The sequence below is a fragment of the Folsomia candida genome, unplaced genomic scaffold (genome assembly GCF_002217175.1).
Source record: "Folsomia candida strain VU population unplaced genomic scaffold, ASM221717v1 Fcan01_Sc018, whole genome shotgun sequence".
Lineage (NCBI taxonomy): Eukaryota > Metazoa > Arthropoda > Collembola > Entomobryomorpha > Isotomidae > Folsomia > Folsomia candida.
In genome coordinates, this window is record NW_019091210.1 from 1,870,800 (window position 1) to 1,892,090 (window position 21,291).

Below are 21,291 nucleotides of genomic sequence, written 5' to 3' on the forward strand. Positions count from 1 at the left end.
GTGAATATTGTGACTGGTGGGGTGTAGACACAGTGCCTTTGCTTATTTTATGTGGCTTCAGAGTTTGCTCATCTTTTCAGAATATTTATTATTATTTTTCAAGCGCGTACCGCATGATCAGTGCCTGGGTTCTTATGTGCCTATTTTTAGTCGGCTTGAATTTACCATGTATTTCTCCTCATATGTTGAAGACATAAGTCTAATGTTTAGTTTAAGGGCCCCGGACGTAGTTTTACTTAATCCGTTCATTTGCAGGGAAATTTCTCTTAGGGTCCGGCATGAATTTGGACGAATTCAGATTTTCCGCATACTCATGATTTTTCTGACCTTTTTGACCGTTCCTTACCACTTTTGTTTCACTCATCAACACTACTAGTGTCAGTGGATCGTTTTATAGTACGGTCGGTCACCTTGCGATCAGATCCGATTTTTATTGAACAATTGAAAAATGAGGAATTTTATTGTTTACCAAAATGTTGCCAAAAAATCGCAGCATGCCGTTTTCACCAGTCTATCAATTTGGTACCTTGAGTAACAAAAATTTTCGTAGCATGGTTTCTGATAGTCAATTGCATGGAGATTTCAATAAAAAATAGTACAACTTTCTAAAAAAATGGTTTTGTCTGCTTAATTTACCCGGGAAATCTTGCGTTCTTTTGCGAGTACTACATAGGTATAACAAAGAAGTACCAATGCGAAAATAGAACATTTTAATTTTGTGCAGACAGTATAGATAAGTGCTCAAAAAATGCATACCGGTGGGAGGACGCAGTCCAATTGTCTACCCCCATTTTTCGAAACAATGATGCCGTCCACTTTATTCTCCTCAGCTAGAGTGGCATCTTCTCCCGTCAAGATCCCTTTAAGGACAAGTTTCATAGTTGCCTGGAATGTTATATAAACTTTCCAGTTTCATTGATTGTTTTAATTTTCTAGTACGTGAACTCGTGTTATTTTACTAACCTACCCACGAATCCAATTAATCATATCCCAGGTAACACTCATATCTCTGACGGGTTTTGAGTTGTCTCTCATCTTATTCACATCATTAATTAAATCATCACCATAGTATTTCTTCTCGCCTTGCTGCATAGTTTGGAAGGAAAGTGCATCTTGGATGAATGTGTCATGTCATTGTTGTTGGTGACACAGTGCGATTAGGCGAGAAAGATGACGAGATTGAAAAGAGACGGCGGTACGGGTGCAAGCAAATCATGACTGATTAAGTGACGCTTGCCTGTGACGATTGTGATCAGGTCCTTGTTTATTTTGTGTCGTTGTTACTCACGTTACATTTCTGGAACAAAGGGTGCGTGACGTGATATTATTTTGTTAAGTATTATTTTTATTGGGGTGTCTCGTTCTACACTAAATAGTTACTCATTCATTTGGATGTAACAATCAATCTCCTTGTCGTTTTCGATGGGAATGAAGTGTTGTTATTGCATATTTTGGTGTGGTCGGTCGGGCATATTGATTTTATTTGACAGATCTGATCTGAAGATTTATTGCATAAACACGAACGATTGTTCATTCGACTTACATATGTATGCAAATTGATTGGTGTTATTAATGGGACTTGCCCGTTTCAATTGCGAATGAGATTTACATATATTTCGGCTGTGAGATAACTCGTCCTTTCTTTTTAAGTAAGAAAGAACACTGCGTGAATAGAATTGGTCTTCGAGGACACGAGGACACCTTTACTGCACCACTATTATCTATATGTATCTCACTCTATTTATTTATGTATGTTTGGATGCTGCATTTTTACTTTCATGAAGTCATGCACACTTCCTAACGTCCAAATTGAGGAGGATGAGTCTGAGAAGAAAATATCAGGACAAAGAAGAAGCAATCTATATTATAATTTCGAAAAGTCCGTCCCGTGAAATTTTCCGTGACATTCCTGCATTCTGATTGGTTGCCGGCTTCCTGGCTCCACCAATCACAGCACAGATAAGATTTCTGATTTCGTTTATGATTTCGGTTATGGTTACGGTTGTGATTTCGGTTATGATTTCGGTTATGGTTACGGTTATGATTTCGGTTATGATTACGGTTATGATTTAGGTTATGATTTAGGTTATGATTTTGGTTATGATTTCTGTTATGATTTCGGTTATGATTACGGTTATGATTTAGGTTATGATTTCGGTTATGATTTAGGTTATGATTTAGGTTATGATTTCGGTTATGATTTCGGTTATGATTTCGGTTATGATTTCGGTTATGGTTACGGTTATGATTTCGGTTATGATTTCGGTTATGATTTCGGTTATGATTTCTGTTATGATTTCGGTTATGATTTCGGTTATGATTTTGGTTATGATTCCGGTTATGATTTAGGTTATGATTTCGGTTATGATTTCGGTTATCATTTTGGTTATCATTTCGGTTATGATTACGGTTATGATTTCGGTTATGATTACGGTTATGATTTCGGTTATGATTTCTGTTATGATTTCGGTTATGATTTCGGTTATGATTTCGGATATGATTTCGGTTATGATTTCGGTTATGATTTCGGTTATGATTTCGGTTATGATTTCGGTTATGATTTAGGTTATGATTTTGGTTATGATTTCGGTTATGATTTCGGTTATCGTTTCGGTTATGATTACGGTTATGATTTCGGTTATGATTTCTGTTATGATTTCGGTTATGATTTCGGTTATGATTCCGGTTATGATTTAGGTTATGATTTCGGTTATGATTTCGGTTATCATTTTGGTTATCATTTCGGTTATGATTTTGGTTATCGTTTCGGTTATGATTTCGGGTATGATTTCGTTTATCGTTTCGGTTATAATTACGGTTATGATTTCGGTTATCGTTTCGGTTATGATTACGGTTATGATTTCGGTTATGATTTCTGTTATGATTTCTGTTATGACGTAACGTTAAAAAATTTCCTTCGTAACGTTAAAAAATTTTCTTAGCAACGTTAAAAAATGCTTTAGCAACGTTAGAAAACTTTCTTAGGAACGTTAAAAAATTATCTTAGCAACGTTAAAATAAATCCTTAGCAACGTTAATATAAATTCCTTACCAACGTTAAATAAAATCTTTGGCAACGTTAAATAATTCCTTACAAAGCCGGCAACTATTCATAACGCAGGAATGTCGTGGAAAGCTTAATGGGCCAGGCTTTTCGAAGTTTAAGCATATTTAGATGATTTTTTTCTTTCGTGTTATAATTTCGGTATGGATTAGTGCATCACACCAGTTATGTAATGCCTCCACATAATGGTTTTGGTGGGTTCTAAAACTTTAGTTCTGGGCCGTCTTTAAGACGGGCTTTTAGGCTAGTACTATTATTTGATATGAAGGGAAGAAAAGTGGAATGAGAGAATAGAATGATTCCTTTCATCTCATAAATGAAACCTAAATAACTTTTTTGACTTAGCAAGTATTAGACGTGTTGTACATAAAAAAATGTTGCATAATATATGTTCGGACCAGAGGTCGACGCTGATTAATTTTGGGGGCGGCAAATTTTTTTGTGATTTTGCGGCGGCGTCCCTATCTTGAAGGAATAGGAAATTAAATTTATCATGCGAATAAATTTCTAACCGTTTATTTAAATTTGTGTCTTCTATTTTTTTGCAGCGAGTCCATGAAGTGGTGTTCGAATCAATAGTGTCAATTGCCTTATCATCCCTGATAATTCTAATAATAGAGTGCGATCAGGAAAGAAAGAAACCTTTGAAAAATGCCTGTAAAATCCGGAAAACTTAATTAATTCCAATGACATTTTTAGGGGTTAAGAACAAGGTCCTTAGCGTTCAATATTTTGCTTCATACGGTCCATAAACCCCATCCTTCCTATCTGGCGAATCTTTTGCCTCGCGGTCCCCATAAATGCTTTGCCACTCTTCCTCGCTACCTCTTTTGAGATGCGTGTCCAAATCTGACGGAATCCTCTCAAGTTCTTGGCTGGTTTTGATCGACGACTATATTCTCTCTTGCATAATGCCCAAAATCGTTCAATTGGTCTTGCCTGAGGGACGTTGGGTGCATTATCCTTTTTTTCGACCGCAGGTACTCCAGAACAACTTTTGAATAATGACATGTTGCCATGTCCGGCCAGAAAATACGTTACGGTTATTGATAAAAGGGATCAAGATCTTCTTTACACAATCATTCAAATACCACTCCGAGGTCATGGTGGCTGTGGTCACGAACGGCTTTGAGACGTTTCCCTCTGAGTCCAATGCTTGCCATATCATGTACTTCTAGGGAAATTTTGACTTCGGTTTGTATTTGAAGGAATCTTTAACCGTTTTCTACATACTTTATTGCATTTTTGCACATATCCATGAAATCATTTTACATATATGTATTTCGAAAAAGCTAAACGACCAGCGCCGTACATAAGTGTCCCTATCTGAATATTAAAAAAACTCTTAATTGTAGTTGTCCTAAAGGTAAAAAATCTCATGCAACTCTCGTCCGGCTGGAAGAGATCCCAAAATAGCAGCCACATTTCCACGCTGCACTGCAATACTCATCCTCTGGAGGAGAAATGATGTTGCCCTCTTCTCCTCCGTAACGATCGTGATCCTTGATCCGATTTCCTTGATAAGGGACAGGCCCTCTTTGCCCCACACTCCTATCGTTTCAATGGCTACAGGAACAAAGAGGAATCTGCTTCCGTTTTCTTATTAGTACATGAGTAGTACTTCCTCCCAGGGACTTCATCTGGATCAACCGAGCAATAGGTCTCATCATCCATGACCAGAATCACAGGCACGTCATGCTTGAGTCGTTTTTCAGCAATCTTCCGACAATTGGTCTTTGCTCTTTTTTGCTGACCTTGGTTGTACTTTGGTGCAGGTGTCGCCTTATAGGATTTGATCCCCAACTTCTTAGCTTTAATGTAATGCAAAGTTGTTTTGGCTATTTTCAATTTGCAGCCCAAATTACGTTCTGATATCCCAGGGTTATTTTGGTATTCCCTCTGAACTTTACGTATCACTTTGGGGGTCATTACACGAGCAGGACGGCCATTTGGTTTTTTGATTTTAGCACTCCCCCTCTCCTCATACCTATCTAAAATTCTGCAAATTGTCCCTCTATAATTTTTTTCGCTTTTAAAGTGGCTATAAACCAATTTCCGTACGCGCCCGCACACGTTTTCGTAGTATTGGCAAATTCTTTTTGCGAGGTGTTCTGAATTTTGTGTTCTCATTTTTGAACTATTCGAGATATCGACTTCTGGTTTTCAGATTCGGGTAGTCAATCGCATGGACTACAAAACTACCGCGTTCCAACTCAGTGACAATTTTTCTTTCATACAAATAAATATACTTTTTCAAATGTTTCTTTACTTCTGGACCGAATCCTATGTATTTAACACATTGTGAACAAACTCGGGGATATATTTGCAGATTAAACTATCACCGTTTGGACAATTAAATACATACTCACAGAGTCCAGATGGATTTTAATCAAGGAATGAATTGGGAATGCCATGAGTGGTTAGAAATGTTCGAATCTGATACGAATTATGCTCAGCTTCCCGTCACGCATGACCCCGACGCGAATGTGAATCGTGAGGTGAGGAATTATCTTAATTTAGAAGATGGACGCTAATTTTATTTTTACTTATCTGTTATGTACTTATCTTATGAAACTATGGTTTAGAATCACAGAAATATTTCGGAAACCCCTATAATACCCGCTCACACGGAAACAATCCAAGCCACCAGTTCGGACATTAGCGACCAGGTGTGCTCCTCCACTACAAATTTACCCAACGATGTTGAAGCTATCCACAGCATGGGGGACCCATCCCGTTTCCCATGCACGTTTCCCGGTTGTGAGAAAACCTACAAAAACAAAAGATACATTTCGCAGCACGTGAAAACTGACCATGTCGAGAATCCTGCCCGATTTTCTTGCACCCTTTGCGAGAAAGAATTCAAAACGATGTCAGATCTAGGGAACAACAGTTCCACCCATACGAACGAGAAGCGCTTAAGTGTTCCACTTGTGTGAAGAGTTTCGCGGACAAATCGGCCCTGACTCATCATGAGGTAAATATTTTACCTGGGAACAATGCCCCAGTAAAGTTTGAATTTTTACACGCATAGCTTGGCAGTGTCTTCTGTAAAAAATCTAATCAGACCACTAAATATTTTCAGATTACACACCCTGAAAAATCGAGCGAGAAGCCATTTAAGTGTGCCACTTGTTGGAGGAGTTTCACCCAAAAATCGGCCCTGACGGGTCACGAGGTAAATATTTTATCTGGAGATTAAATATTTCAAAAAGTTCTGGTTTGATTTGTTACATAAGAGACTCTTACACGAATAACTTCCAGCTGGGAGTCTGTTATTTAAAAATGCAAGTCATGTTTATTTACAGATGACACACTTGAAAAAATCGAGCCGAGAGGTTTTCCAGTGTCACCTTTGTCCTGTAACTTCCTCCCTGAAATCGAACTTACAACGCCACATCAATGTTGTGCACGAAGCGCGGAAGACTTATTCGTGCTCATATTGCGGAAAAAAGAGGACTATTCTAACTGTTCCCCCGGATCAATTGGTGAATTTACAAACTTCAATATACATTGAATGCCTAAACTATATAGAAATAAGAAACTGAAGTGACATTGAGATATTTCCATCCGTGAGAAAATTGGGAGCCCTGACTATACATGCAGATCTATACCTTGAAGCACGATCGCTTTCTGCAATATATTAAATCAAAACTTTTGAAAGCTCCAAAGGTTTGTGAGATTTAGAGTAGACCCAGGCCCCTAACTTTAATCCTATGTCAAAGTTCAGAAAAATTACGTCGTTTGAGACGGAAGGTAATAGGGGCGGGCCAGGGCATCACGGCGATTTATGTATTTTCTACAATTGAAAAGTGTAAACCTAGAACATGACAGGCACTAGGGGCCAGTGATGCTTAGATGACTACTTTTGATAGGTCACATTTGGATATAATTTTTTTTACTAAATCTGCGCACGTTGGAAAAATCTCATCTATCCAAATGAAAAATTTCATGCACGAATTTTGAGAAATAACATATCCCAACCACAAGGTCGGAGATTTGTTCCCAACTTCTCGGAAGATGCCTATTTAGGACCAGATGTGCACCTAGGGCGCCTTGAGGGCTATGATGACCACCGTTGATAGACTTTTATTCGGATATCAGTATTGACTAAAGTTACCGTATTTTGAAAAGTGGATTATCGGGGGCCTTAAGACAAATTTTGGTGCCACAATCATGAACAAGCCTGAACCGAGCATTCTCTCAAATTATGACATTTTCTTGAAAGGCAGAAACTTGACACTTGGAAAGTTTTCCGTAAGGCTTAAACGAGCTCTTTCGATAAGCTACAATTGGGCTTCAGTTTTCACTATATCTGACAGTTTTTTAAAAATGGGACAAGGAGCAACTGTATGCATCCTTTGGTGTGAGATTTTTGTTTCGAAAATGGGCGAGGCATCAAAGCGAGGTATGGGATCATTATGCGCGAAAAGTAAGCTGAACAGAACGGCATGTGACGTTGGTTAATTTTTCATGTTTGGTGCTCAACTTCATAGTGACTATAAATTCTAATTGTTACACTCGGAAGCCATTCTGGATACTGTTTCGGGTTTTGATGGTCCCACATCCATGTAGAAGTTCCCAATAAATTGGCATGTATTGTGATAAATTGCACGAACCCGGAGTGTCCAAGTAACGACGGATTTATAAGTCGTCATATTTCTTGTAACGCCCTCGATATATTAATGATTTTTGACATCTTGAGCTGGTAAGCTGAACAGAACGGCATGTGACGTTAGTGAATTACCCTTTGGAAATGACAGGCACGAGGAACCAGGGCTGCTTAGATGACTAATTTTGATAGACTGCATTCGGGTCTGATTTGTGGACTAAATGTGATCGTTTTGGAAAAATTTCACGGTTAAACGGATGAAAAGTTATCTTTGGCGCCATTTATACGATCCTTGAAAACTGCGCAGTTTGTCGGAGCTACAAAACCAAGTGGTGACTTCCTATTACAGCCATCTGTCTAGCAAAGTGGGCTGAGCCCCAACCAAGTTGAATTTTTCCAAGCAATTTTGCGAGAAACCCAGTAAAACTCCCTCTCATATCCGTGGAAGAAGTGTTCTATAAATATTCATCGTTCGTGACTTTTATCCCTTGTTTGGACGGATCGAGATAATCGACATCGGTTTTCGACATTACGCATAGGACCCGAGGTGGATCCTATCAACTTGTGGGACCAATATGACCACCCCCTTCGGCCATGGGGTGTGGTCGGGGTAAAATGAGATTTTTTCAGAAATTGAAGCTACGCATGAAATACATTCAAGGTACAAAATGAGCCAAAAGCGAAAGGTCTATTCGCGTCGATTTCACCGAATTTCACATAAAAAATCCTTAATTTATTGTTGGGTAGAAAGATCAATATACTATAGGTATTTTTGAATTATATGCAACCACCCCCCATTTTAACGGATTTTCGACTGGCAAACACAATATGATATTCATTTTGCCGTATGTATGACACTTATTTCACCCTTTAGCTACATATGTTTGCGACGGTTTAGTCAATTATTTTTGTATTCACAATTTGCGCATGGTAGTCCATCCACAATTTGAGTTCAAATTATTATGTAATATGCATCTGCCGCGTTACGCGGGCGAACTCCAACTTTAAATTTAATATAAATTTCAAGGTAATGATGAAAGCATTTGAGTCAAAACATTTCCAAGATTCTTAGAGGTAGAGGCTTTTTGAAATATTTATGTCTAAAATCGGTAATATCCACTCTAATATTTATTAATTAACATAATTGTCAAATAGAACTTGCACGTAAATTTGTATTACAAATATATACGGTATGTACTTGTTATCTAATTTTTTGAGCGAATTAGTACCATTTTGTTTTATTGTTTAGATGAATTCCATACTTAGCAATTGACAATTCCTAAAGCCGCAAACCATATTGCTAGCACCATCAGTCACAAGATAACCGATCTGAGTTTAAAAGTATTGCATTATTTATTTATCATTAACAAAATTGAATGTTTATTCTTACTATTCACCTTGGTCGTGCTAATTCCTAATGAATCCATAGATTGCTGGAATTTTTGCTTTATATTTTCTCCGGTGTGGCGATCATTAAATTGCACGGCTGAGAGGACGTTTGACACCAATTTCCATGTTCGGTTCTGCGTATCTTTTTGAGTATAATGGTATTTAAGTCCCATAATTCCGTCACCCTGTCTACTTGTCCATATGTCTGATGATATGTGAACATTGTAATCCTGAACGTGGTTGAGTGAATTTTAGGTTTTACCTGGAATTCGCACAAGCGGGAAAATTGCATATATAAAGGTTTTATTATAGTTTTATGTGTATTTGAGTAAGTCAAAATTACATGGAATCTTGTTGACCGTGTTTGCTAATTTTCTTGCCAAGGTCACTCGGTCAGGAACTATAACTCGTGGATTAAGGTCAGATACTAAGTTCCTGAATCCTAACCAATTAACAAAACTGAAAGGGAGTCCATCAACAGAGACCAAATCTTGCAGATTCGAGTTGAATTTTGATTGTATTGGGTCGTTTTTATTATATTTGTTTTGATTTGAGTGAAAAAACTCGTTCACCTTATCATTTTCTCGTGGGATTTCAATTTCCAAAGACACATCTTTGTGTGAGTTCTGCAAAAAATAGTCGATACAATTAACGAATTTAATTACTACTTAATAAATTGCACGGAGGAATATAAAGTTATTATACGTACTCTATAATGACGATTTCCGTTTACGTTAAAGTTGCTCGCACCAAATGAGTAAACACGGCTTTTTTTACCAGTTTCGGTGCACTTTTTACAAGTTGAAAAGAACTTCTGGGACTCAATTGAATGTCCAAGGTAGCTGAACTGCTTCTCAAAGAAGAAACGGAACTTCGACAACTTTTCAAAACCTGGTTGTTTTACGAGTTTAGGTTCCTTGGAACCTCCCTCAGAGTCATGCTCAAGGTCGACGATTTCTTGATCCGTGTGGACAGCTTCGCCATCGCCAGGGTTAACTTGTGATGTCATAACTACTCTAGTTTGCAATTGTTAACTTGTAAAATTAAATCCCTCCGTATAAAGTTTTCGAACGATTTTTTTTTAATTTGGGAACACGGGTTTTAATGTAAAATGTGTTGGAATATTGAACTGGCTCCCACCATGCTCCGACCGAAGTTCCCGGCACGCAATGATGATGCACATAAAGCATGAGAATTTCGACCACAATCATAAAGAATGAATGAGACATCACAGGCTCATTCACTTCAACGTGAAGTGAATGAGAGCCAAATTTATTCACAATTCATTTATTACATTCAGCCATCCCTTATTCAATTCATTCAGTTCAAAATTTTATTCATTCATTCATTATTCATTGAATAAATGTCCGGGACATATTTATTCATTCAATATTCATTCAATAAATGAATGGGGCATAATTATTCCTTCAAATTCAAAGATTTTGAATAATTCGTACATATTCAATATTCAAACTCACTTTAGTGAACGAATGTGAACAGGTATGGTTTGGACACCTTCACATTTTGGTAACACTAGAAATCCAAGTGGTGACTGCCAATAGCATGCCAAGTTCGATGTTGTGAAAAAATTAGCAAGATATCCAGCCAAAGCTTCGTTGTGCCTTCTTCCCAAATTGTACGACCAAAAGTTATCTTTGGCGCCATTTATACGATCCTTGAAAACTGCGCAGTTTGTCGGAGCTACAAAACCAAGTGGTGACTCCCTATTACAGCCATCTATCTAGCAAAGTGGGCTGAGCCCCAACCAAGTTGAATTTTTCCAAGAAATTTTGCCAGAAACCCAGTAAAACTCGCTCTCATTTCCGTGGAAGAAGTGTTCAGTAAATACTCATCCTTCGTGACTTCCACGAGTTCCACAAGACTTTCGGCGACCTTTCAAGGTTTTGTCGACCACCTGCTGATTTAATTAGGACCCAAATTCGAAAACCACCTACTACATATGCCGTGTTACCCAGTGAAGAGACTTTTGCCGACCTTTAGATTTGTCCCCGACCTCCAGCAGCTTTAATGTGGACCCAAATTCGAAAGCCACCAACTAAAGGTGCCGTATTACACTGTGAAAAGACTTTTGGCGACCTTTAAACATTTGGCCGACAACCGGCAGATATAATACGGACCAAAATTCGAAAGACACCGATCAGGGGCGCTGTCTAACCCTAGCAAAAAGTTCCACGAGACTTTTGGCGACCTCTAAAGGTTTTCCCGACCACAGATTTCTGCTCACAGATTCGACCAAACCAAATCGATCACAAGTTTAAATAGATTGAAATTTGCAAATGGTACGATCTGCCAATGCGCAGGTTTGGAGGAGGTTTTGCGCACAAAGAAGATGCACAAAAACAAACAAACAAAACAACAAAACAACAACAAAAACATGCCGAAAGTTGACACTTTAAAAATTTACTACGGGTTTTTTTTCCTCTTCGGATGCAAATATCTCTGCCAAACCCTCGCATTTGCATTTGCAAATTTCAGACTAATTAAATTTGTGATCGATTAACACCAGTTTGAGCCAAATCGGTTGGGAAACTCCATTGTTAGTTCAGTATGAATTTTATAATTTGATTACGATTTGTATGAAATGAATGAAATGATTGTAAAAACAAATGCTACCTCAAGCTCGAATAAAAACCTTACCCAACTATTGCAATATGATCCAGACATTGCCCGACCTCGAAGCTAATCCTAAATACTTTCCAGCATTACATAAGTATTGTTTGCATTGTTAATCAAATTTCTAAAATTTATGACTTTATTAATCCTCCCAAATATTGAAACAGAACCTGCAAAAATGGCTCCTCGAAATTTACCAGCTTCTCTCCTTACCCATGACAATGTGGAAGCCAGACTTCTATCCCCAATTAAGGAATCAACGGGACAGGATGGGAATCCCGAGGGTTGTACGGTTCCGTCAGACATCCCCTGGTTTGACGCCACCCTGGCCGAAAGAGGGCGTCGTTTCGTCGAATCCAACTTCTTCGTCGTGCTCATGCTCAACTTTGTCAACACATTCATGGGCCTGGCCAACAAGCCGATTGCGGTTCTTTCCTTTGAAGTCTTTACCAAAGGGGGGAGGGGATGTGTGGGGCCGAGATATGTTTCCACAGTGAAAAGCATGATGAGCTGGTTCCTCTCGGAGAAGTATGACGAGGATTCCGACATCTTTCGAGAAGTTGAAAGGGTGAGAAAACTTCATCGATTGTACGCCAGACCAGCCACGTTACCGGAAGTGCCACACCCAGGATTGGAGTTGGGCGAAGGGTACGAAGAATTTGCGCGCGTCGTGAGAAAGGATTTGGATAAGGTGGGTAATAAATGCTTGAGGTCAAAAGATCATGGCTGGACCGGATTCGGTTATCAAATTATGCGTGTTCTTGGTGTATTTACTATTATGATGTTGATTGATTTAAATGCGACTTTAACATCCTTACACCATATTTTTGGCAAAGGTAAAATTTTTTTAGCTAATGTTCACACATTTGTACTCCGTGAGTCACACAAGTTCCAAATAATTTGTGTGGTGCTGCACTAACTACGATAAATAAATAAGCACGATCATTAACAAACATGCATTGATACGTGTGCAAATATATTTTGGCATTATTTATGTCAAGGTTTTCCGCACAGATCGACACATCCCTCTGTCCAACATCCCTCAAGGGGTGTGGCCCTCCCCTGCTCTTCACCCAGTTCGAGCTGGCCTTCGTCGTCTATGCCTCAGTCTACTCGCTGTTCCTCTTTCTGGAAAAGTTGGGTCTGTCCGGTGACTCAGAAACTGACGGGATTTCCGGATACATCCACCTGTGGGCCGTGGCGGGGCGCATGCTCGGTCTAAAGGACGAGTTCAACGTTGCCCTCAACCCGGATAGGGAATTTTACCTCAAAATTATGCAACATTTAGGGTTTGGAACCTTCACGGTTGCGTAGAGGAAAACATAGCCCTTCTGAATGTCCCCTTTGGAGCGAGTGCTAAGGCGATACTCTACACTGTTCTGGAATCGGGCGGTTAATTTGTGGAGCTTTATGAGTTTTGGAGACAAAGCGTCGTATTACGTGACGAAAGTAGTTTTCTGGGCGTACAAGAATTTGTGGGGGGTTAGGCTTTAAATTCTGTGGCAAGAGAGGGTTTTTTTCTATGCGGCTCGTAGAAGTAAAAAGGTGGCCAGTTATAGGTAAAAATTTCGAAATGTTTTTTAATTAGGCAGTCGAAACTGATTATGAAGAAATAAAAGTGGTGAATTATATTAAATGCTAATTGGAAAAGCATATTGGTGTGTATATATATTTATTACTGTTTCTTATATTGTTTTCGCATATTTTCAAAAAAAACTTAATTTATTTAGTATTAGATCATACCCCCCGCATTAAAAATAGTTTGCGTGGTCTGAGGCTCAGACTCTGAGAAAATACTTAAGAACGTTTTAAGTGATAATTAATTTCAAATTGTACTTCATTCAAAAATACTTTTTTGGTTTCCGCAATCTAAAATTGCATGGTGTTGATTTTGATTATGATAATGCAACTTGGAAAAATATTTTCATCAGGTATTCACATCACAAGTAAAAATTCGCAACTGTTATCATAAGGTTTTGTTAGTTGCGCACCGTCGCACGTTATTACCAATTCTGGCAAGTATACAGATATCTGTCTGTAAATAGACAAGAGACTAGTAATTATATATTTCTTACCAAATTATTTAGTGTACGCCATGCTCCCCCAACGATTATGTACATACACATATTTATTATCACATTGCATAAGTACATATTTATACTTACCAAAAATGCAAAACCACACAAATTAATATTTTCTTAAAGTCCTCTGTGTTAATTAATTACTTAAATATTCTATTATTAATCTGCACTGTTCGATTCGGTAGTTTAAAATTTTGCGTAGGGTTAACGAGTTTTAGTGGTCATACCCATTATCAGTATTTCGGATAGCAATACCGTTTGCTGAATATTTTAGCGAAATAAGACAGTGTTAGACAAATTTGTAACTAACATCCCAAGCCTTTCTACAACGAAGTTAAACTGAATGTCACAAATTTAGTTAAATTAATCATCAAATTATTGATATGTCCATTAGACAAGAATAAAGAATATATGTCTTTTAACTATTCTGAAGTATGAACTCGACAATGGCGTACCAATTCGTGAAAAATGAGAAATTTCTTCCCACAGAAGTAACATTTATGCCTCGCTGCATTGGGACGTCTTCCATGCTGCGCCAAATTGGGTTTCGAGTGGCTCTTGTACTCGCATTTGTCGCAGGCATAGGTGAGCTCTCTATTCGCGGCATGTTTCGCCTCCACGTGAACCTTCAAGTTTGATGAGTTGTAGAATCTCTTGTCACAAAATTCGCACGGATAATTCCTCTGATTTTCATGCACCACTCGGATGTGGCCTTGTAGGCCATATCCCAACGCAAGAAGGTCTGAGGAGGAATACGTACGACCTTTTCAATGCCAGATCTTGATGCCCTTTGGATATGTTGTAGGTCTATACGAGTGTAGAAAAAGTGAAGGAGGGTTTAGGTCCATGGGCTCTAGTTCGCCAGCCACACCTCTTTGAAGGGGCGCCCAATGCCAAACTAGCCGCACTAAAATATTCGCCAAAAATCCAATTTTGCTCGGATTTCCATAACATTTACATATTCTTGATCCTAGATAGTTGCTTTATCATATCCAACATCAAATTGGACCATTTTCAAATTTTCAAAATTTTTGAAAATCTTCTGATTAGGGGTATGCATCGAAAAAGTGTGAAATTTCAAAAAAGTTGGGTTTGATGTTGGATATGATAAAGCAACTATCTGGGATCAAGAATATGTAAATATTTTGAAAATCCGAGCAAAATTGAATTTTTGGCGAATTTTTTAGTGCGGCTAGTTTGGCATTGGGCGCCCCTTCAAAGGGGTGTGGCTGGCGAACTAGGGCCCATGGACCTTAACCCTCCTTCACTTTTTCTACACTCGTATAGACCTACAACATATCCAAAGGGCATCAAGATCTGGCATTGAAAAGGTCGTACGTACTCCTCCTGAGTACAAACGTGACAGTGTAACCTGTCGCGGGTTGATTTTTGGAAATGCGTTATCTGCAAAATCAGTACCTACATTGGAAATTTGTCAGCTAGTTTGCCCACAACATGCTTACTTATTTACCTTGTGTCTATTCAAATTTCCCGGACCGGATTCTCGGCATGCTCAATTCTAACGTGTTCCGAAAGGTGTCCCTTGTTTAAGTAGGTTTTCTCACAGCCAAGAAACGTTCATGGAAAGCGAGGTCGTTCCCTCGTGCTGTGAAGGGCGTCAATATGTCGCCTTAAAGTCGTAGAAGTGGTAAACACTCTGTGACAAGCGTCACAACGTATCCGCTTCCGATTGTTGTGCATAGTCGACATGTGGCAGGATAAGGAAAGTCTGTTTTTGGAAATTTTGCCGCAAACCTTGGCAAAAAAGCAATGGAAAAATCGGGATTGTAAAATTAGATTTGCTTTTTGCAAATTTGTATGTACCCTCACCTCACATTTGACCTTAGCATCAGGATCGTGCATGACCGTGTGCTTTGTCAACTCGTTGTCTGTTTTAAACGTTTTTTGGCACTTTGAGCAATCCCATTTCTTTGCTGGCTCCAGATCCATATTCATTTCGGTTATTGTCAAGTTTGTAGATGTATGTATGTATGTACATACATATATTCCCAAAAGATTGATTCGCTTAAACTAATTTAATTTGGTATATACATATCTGTAAGAAAATAATTGATTATATTTACGCAATATTTCCTCAATTTTTTTGCCACAATTGACACTGTTTAAAGCATCGACGAACTGGGCATTTTTATGGATAATAATATTTATGTATATGCTATCTGACCTAACAACAAATAAATTTTGTGCTACATACAATTATGTAGTTCGTTGCTTACCGTCTGTTGTGCAGGATTGTTTATTTATATTATTACTTACTCACGCACTAGTTGCTTAAGAGTAAGTGTGAAATGAACACGTAATGCGTAACATGGGTTGGTTTGCGTAGTGTAAAATAGGTTGCGTTTTTTGACCAGCGGAAACGAGTCAAAACTCGACGAATTCCTGGACAAAAATAACCAGCTTTCCCTTGCGGACCATGCATACATTATGCCATAAATTTTGAATTTTTGCGAGGAGTTTCATGCAGAAGGATTCAATCACAAGGTGAAAAAGTATGTTGCCTTCTGGAAATAAGTTGAACATTTATGTACATATGTACGAGTAAGTCTGATAATTAAGCAATTAGCTGGAAAGAATAGTTTGACATAATTTTAATTATTAAATATTAAAATTTCCATAGGCATTGACAAACAGTTTGCACATATAATTTTCAATAATTCAAGCATACTTTCGCATTTGTGGATATATTTATTTTGTCAGTAAAACAAATTTTTTACCGTCAGTCATATTATAACAAAACCTGTTTTTCCATTCTAGTCTGTATGTTTTGTGAGGACAAAGCTGGTCGTAAGACAGCCAAATTCCTGGTCCCCAAAGGATCCAAAGTTCTCGAACAGTTTACACTTATCATTCGTCACGCTGACCTTGTATCTTGTCTCATCAAACGATTTGACCGTCTCCTCCTTCAGGGTGACCGCATTATTTTCGGCCCATTCGAGTTGGACATCCTCCACCAAATCTTTATCGTCTTTAAGCTGCATCTCAACTTCTATCGACGAATTGTCCGCCGCTGTCTTGTTGCACGAGGTGAGACGCCTCTCGATCGCCAGGTCGTGATAAACCATGCCCTCCGGACTTATCCAAGCTCTCGCGTTCTGTTGGAAATCGTAACTTGACCGATAATGATATCGATCCCCGAGGTCGACCAGTTCTCCGCCAATGATCAGTCGGGGGAACCAGAGGTGGTTGTTTTCTTGCGAAAATTGTACGAATTTAATCCCGTCAGGAGCTTCGAAGGCGAGGCGAAAATCCATGAATTCGACGCCCAGTTTGGCGGAAACTTTTAAATTGACGCAGTCCCGGTCGGTGTCATTTAGATCTGAGACACTTATGGATTTTAGGCTTATCCAGGCGATCGTTGGGTTGGGTTGGGCGTCATCTTCGGACGTCTCATTTACCCCGCGGGGGCGGAAATTAGGGTTGTAATCGTTACTGCTACTGTAACGGTTGGTGTAGTAGAGGAAGTCATTTGGTAGAATGGAGGTAAGAATGGTGCGGATCTTGTCTTGGTTGTGACCAAGGCGTCGGTTGAGCTCGATTTTCTTGGGTTTTTGGGGAGCAGCAAGACACAGGGGTAGGATGAGGCAGATTATTATGGAAAATTTACGGAGAGGAAATTCCATCATGTTTGTAATATGGTTGGGAAGGAATTCGTATTATTGATGAAGGTTTAATAAAATTATGTACAGCTTTGCTTTAGATCTCACGGTTTTATATGGAGTAAAAATAGAGTAAAAATTTGGAAAAAAACAAATAACAATACACGTGTAACCCTGAAAGGCCGGAAGTTGCATGCATGCAAGATTGTATTTGTGTTCATGCCATGCTTTCATAATTAATCCAAATTGAGGGGTTGAACTTTTCGCAGAATTGCGCATAAATTGTTGAGAGATAGTGATTATAACTATTAATAGAAATTTTGTACGAACTAATAGCGTGTGCAGCTATTTTGGTAGCAATTTGTAGCCAGTAAATATGACTGAATAGGTAAGCTAAACAAATATGCGTTTTTAGTTGGTTGCGTTTTACTTGTTCGTTTTTTAAATTTTATTTATTTCAAGTTAAGATTTGTATTGTTGTGTAAATTTTATATGCTGCCAGGTGCGGAAAGAGCTACTAATGTTGTAAATGTTGCAAATATAGTTCCAGCTTGATATGCGGAGAATATGCGACGCATCATGCATTTGTTGGTAGCTAAAGCTGTACCATATGAAACAAATCTGCAGAAATTTATTAAAATAGATATAAATATACAATGAGATCGCGTTTGTTCGCACTCGAACGATTTTCAAGTTTAATAGCTTAAAATTTGCGTAATTTAGTGTATGTACATCATGTACAGTACATGAAGAATCCGTAATAATATTGGGGAGTGCATTGGTGGTTTTCGAGATCTACGCCAAAATGTGCGACTTATTCGCAAATTTATAGTTTTCTCTCAAAATCGTCTAATCTGGGTCAAATATTCCCGGAAATAATTTTAAAAACAATTTTAGGCAAAAATTTGGCCACTGCCTCGAATTCCGATCCCAGTTTTCCAATTTCTTGAGTTTTGCAAAATCTTTGCAAAATTTGTAAATTATGCAGTTCAAGTTAATACGGCCTGCTTCTTGGGGCAGTTTGTGCGATGGTGAAAAAATGTATCCAAACATTTGCGGTCAGCTGAAAAAATGGGCGATGTTTTTATGGGAGGCACAAAAGTTTTTATCGCGAAATTGAAGATATGGATGGTTCCCTTTCTTAATCGTTGGAAAATTCATGTAATGAAGAACTAATTTTGCATATATGTATACCAAGAAAATTAATGCGATAAATGTATTTAATTGTAAATGAACTACATAATTATTATAGCTGATGAAAACCCTGACATGCACTGCACAATAATGCACATGCCAACTTTCGTCTATTATGTAAATATTATTTTACATATGATGCGAGAATCAATTATGCATGCAAAATGTTCATTTATGCGACTGATATTGACTTCCACATGACTAATGTATCTAATCTGTATATTGATATGTCACATAACGCTAGCAAAAAACAAACATTCGTTGTATAAAGTGACAGAAGACAGGCTTAAAAACACTACTTTTGATTTAACTATAATGTATAAAGGAAACATATTTATGTATATAAAATGAGCAAATTGATTCTAATTCAGACGTCCAGTGATCCTTGTATTTTGGCCATGATATTTGCCACAATGCTGGAGAGGTCGTGAAGTAAGTAGGTTTTATCCTCGACTTCAATTACGTCTTAAAATACATAAAACAATTACTTGGTTAATTGAAAGTTAAAATGCATATTTTCATTCCGATTTGTTAGTATTAATATTTGGCCTATGCTAGGCCAAATTGGCAGGTACTTACATGTGTCATCACAATAATGGTTGAGTTCGAAACTCCCACCGCCACAAATGTTCTTGACTATCCAACCATAAATTATCTCACAAAGGGTGGGCTGGCGATGCACAAAATTGCAGGATACGAAACTACAAAATATGTAATTTATCTACCCGTTAATTAAAGAACCCAATAAAAATATTACTACTCACACGAGTTTTGGCTTTGAAGGAAGTTGAGCAATGTAATTTTTGATGTCCAGTTTTCGTTCGGGAGGAAAAATGCAGGACTGAAGGCTTAAAATGTTTGAGATAGATTAATATATACATATGTATATCTATTTTTACTTATTTAGAATTACCGTTTTTCTGGAACTCGCCCTTCCGCGATATGATCCATATGTCGGGTCAAAACCTCAAGGCGGTCACGGCCTTTGTTCACAATTTTTGTAAAGGTGGAGGGTTTCTTATCTACTTTTGAGACGTTTCTATCACTGCCGCTTGGGGCGGAACTGGTCGCCAAGTCTGTGAAGGTAAATGTACAGGAGTTGAATCTATTTAAATAGATAATTAAATACTTATAAAGACATATTTTAAAAGCAATCAAATATTTAGTTCACAAAATTATGGAAAATAATCGATGATTATTTGCACTACCTTATTTCTGCTGTGTCAATCCTTCTTTGCTGCAACATAGCGGATCTTTCTGACATTTTTACAAATGAATTATTCCACCACAAATTCGCCCAATTATCCACCCACTAATTATTATTATTATTAAATTATGACAGTTGTGATGATCATGAGGGAAACGTATGTAGTTGTGTATCTTTATCAAATGATAAAGTTGTAATGAAATAAAGTTAACTTTCCGTGTTAACTTTTATTTGTAACTACGCATTGCATAGAAGAGGCGACAATATTGAGTCATCACTTTCATATAGATAAGACTTGGTGCTGGATGTGACTCGAATTGAGTCGGGCCTATTCGATTCAAGTAATTTAAGAATTATGAAAATTTCACGTAAAGACGGTTTTGTTGCATGCATTTTATAAATAATACTGTATTTTAGTTTTTAAAATTCTAACTAGCCTTCACCCCAATAAATATTATGCCAAATTAGTAATCACCAATAATTTTCAATGAAATTGATAGTTACGATTGGAGCCAATTTTTCATTATTTTAATCACACCTTCTTACTACAAATGTGTGCAACGAGTTATGGGTCGACCCCTAAATATACCAGAATGTACACAAAATGTGAGTTATGCAACAAACTGAAGGAATTTCCGTGTTCAATTCAAAATTCAATTTTCGTCGAGTTATAACGATACTTTTGACGGCAGGGTTCGGAAAAACCCAGGGTTTTAATCAAAAATTATAAAACCCATGGGTTTTAATTGGTTTTACCATGTTAATTGGGTTTTATTGGGTTTTATTGGGTTTAAATGGGTTTTATTGGGTTTTAATAGTTTTAAGTAATAATTTAACAAAAATTATTCGGAATTTGTATCTATTCGGAAATTATTTTTGTTTTACAACACTTGAAATCTGTGATGCTAAAGAATGGAGTCAATTGTTGCTTTGTTCCGAATATTTTCATATATTATGATAGTAATGAAATAAACTTCTTTAGAATGAATTGACATAACGTCTTCTAACGTATAGGAGATGTATTTAACTTTTAGAATATAATTTTAAGGTAAAACTCGATTAAAACCCAATAAAACCCATTAAAACACAAATAAAACCCACTTAACATGGTAAAACCCAGTGGGTTTTATTCATTTACAACCCATTAAAACCCAGGTCGGAATACCCTGTTTGACGGGCGTATAACCATAAGAAACAAGATTTCAAGCGGTCGGCTGCTAAATATAAATATGTAGCTGGATATCCATTTTTTGGATAATCCATAGCCCAATCCAATCCAACTGGATTTTAATTAATAGGATCTTGGTGAATTGGATCTAGATTATTCTTCAATTCATGCAACTAACAGGATTCGTATTCAGGTGACTCTTCTGATATGATCTGCATCTATGGTCAATTTACATATGTCCAGTGCTGGTCGGTTATGTACCTTATCAGATAATGATGTCAAATGTAACAATGCATTATGTGGGATTCAATTTACTCTGGTG

The 21,291-nt window shown here is 37.7% G+C and overlaps 1 protein-coding gene and 2 long non-coding RNA genes across 3 annotated transcripts; all 3 read right to left on the reverse strand.

Annotated features, from left to right (window-relative positions):
- Positions 1–4,284: 4,284 nt before the first annotated feature.
- Positions 4,285–20,435, reverse strand: LOC118438031. The gene is made up of 3 exons (XR_004836576.1): positions 20,426–20,435; positions 10,787–10,789; positions 4,285–4,653 (listed from the first exon to the last, which is right to left on the reverse strand). It is a non-coding gene; the product is annotated as an uncharacterized LOC118438031 (long non-coding RNA).
- LOC118438030 lies at positions 15,073–15,958 on the reverse strand. The gene is made up of 3 exons (XR_004836575.1): positions 15,611–15,958; positions 15,252–15,535; positions 15,073–15,184 (listed from the first exon to the last, which is right to left on the reverse strand). It is a non-coding gene; the product is annotated as an uncharacterized LOC118438030 (long non-coding RNA).
- On the reverse strand, positions 18,781–20,007 carry LOC110857339. The gene is made up of 5 exons (XM_022105948.2): positions 19,803–20,007; positions 19,508–19,699; positions 19,359–19,442; positions 19,174–19,295; positions 18,781–19,059 (listed from the first exon to the last, which is right to left on the reverse strand). Exons 1-5 carry the CDS (start codon positions 19,856–19,858, stop codon positions 18,962–18,964), a joined length of 552 nt encoding a protein of 183 aa, XP_021961640.1. The 5' UTR covers positions 19,859–20,007; the 3' UTR covers positions 18,781–18,961.
- Positions 20,436–21,291: the final 856 nt, after the last annotated feature.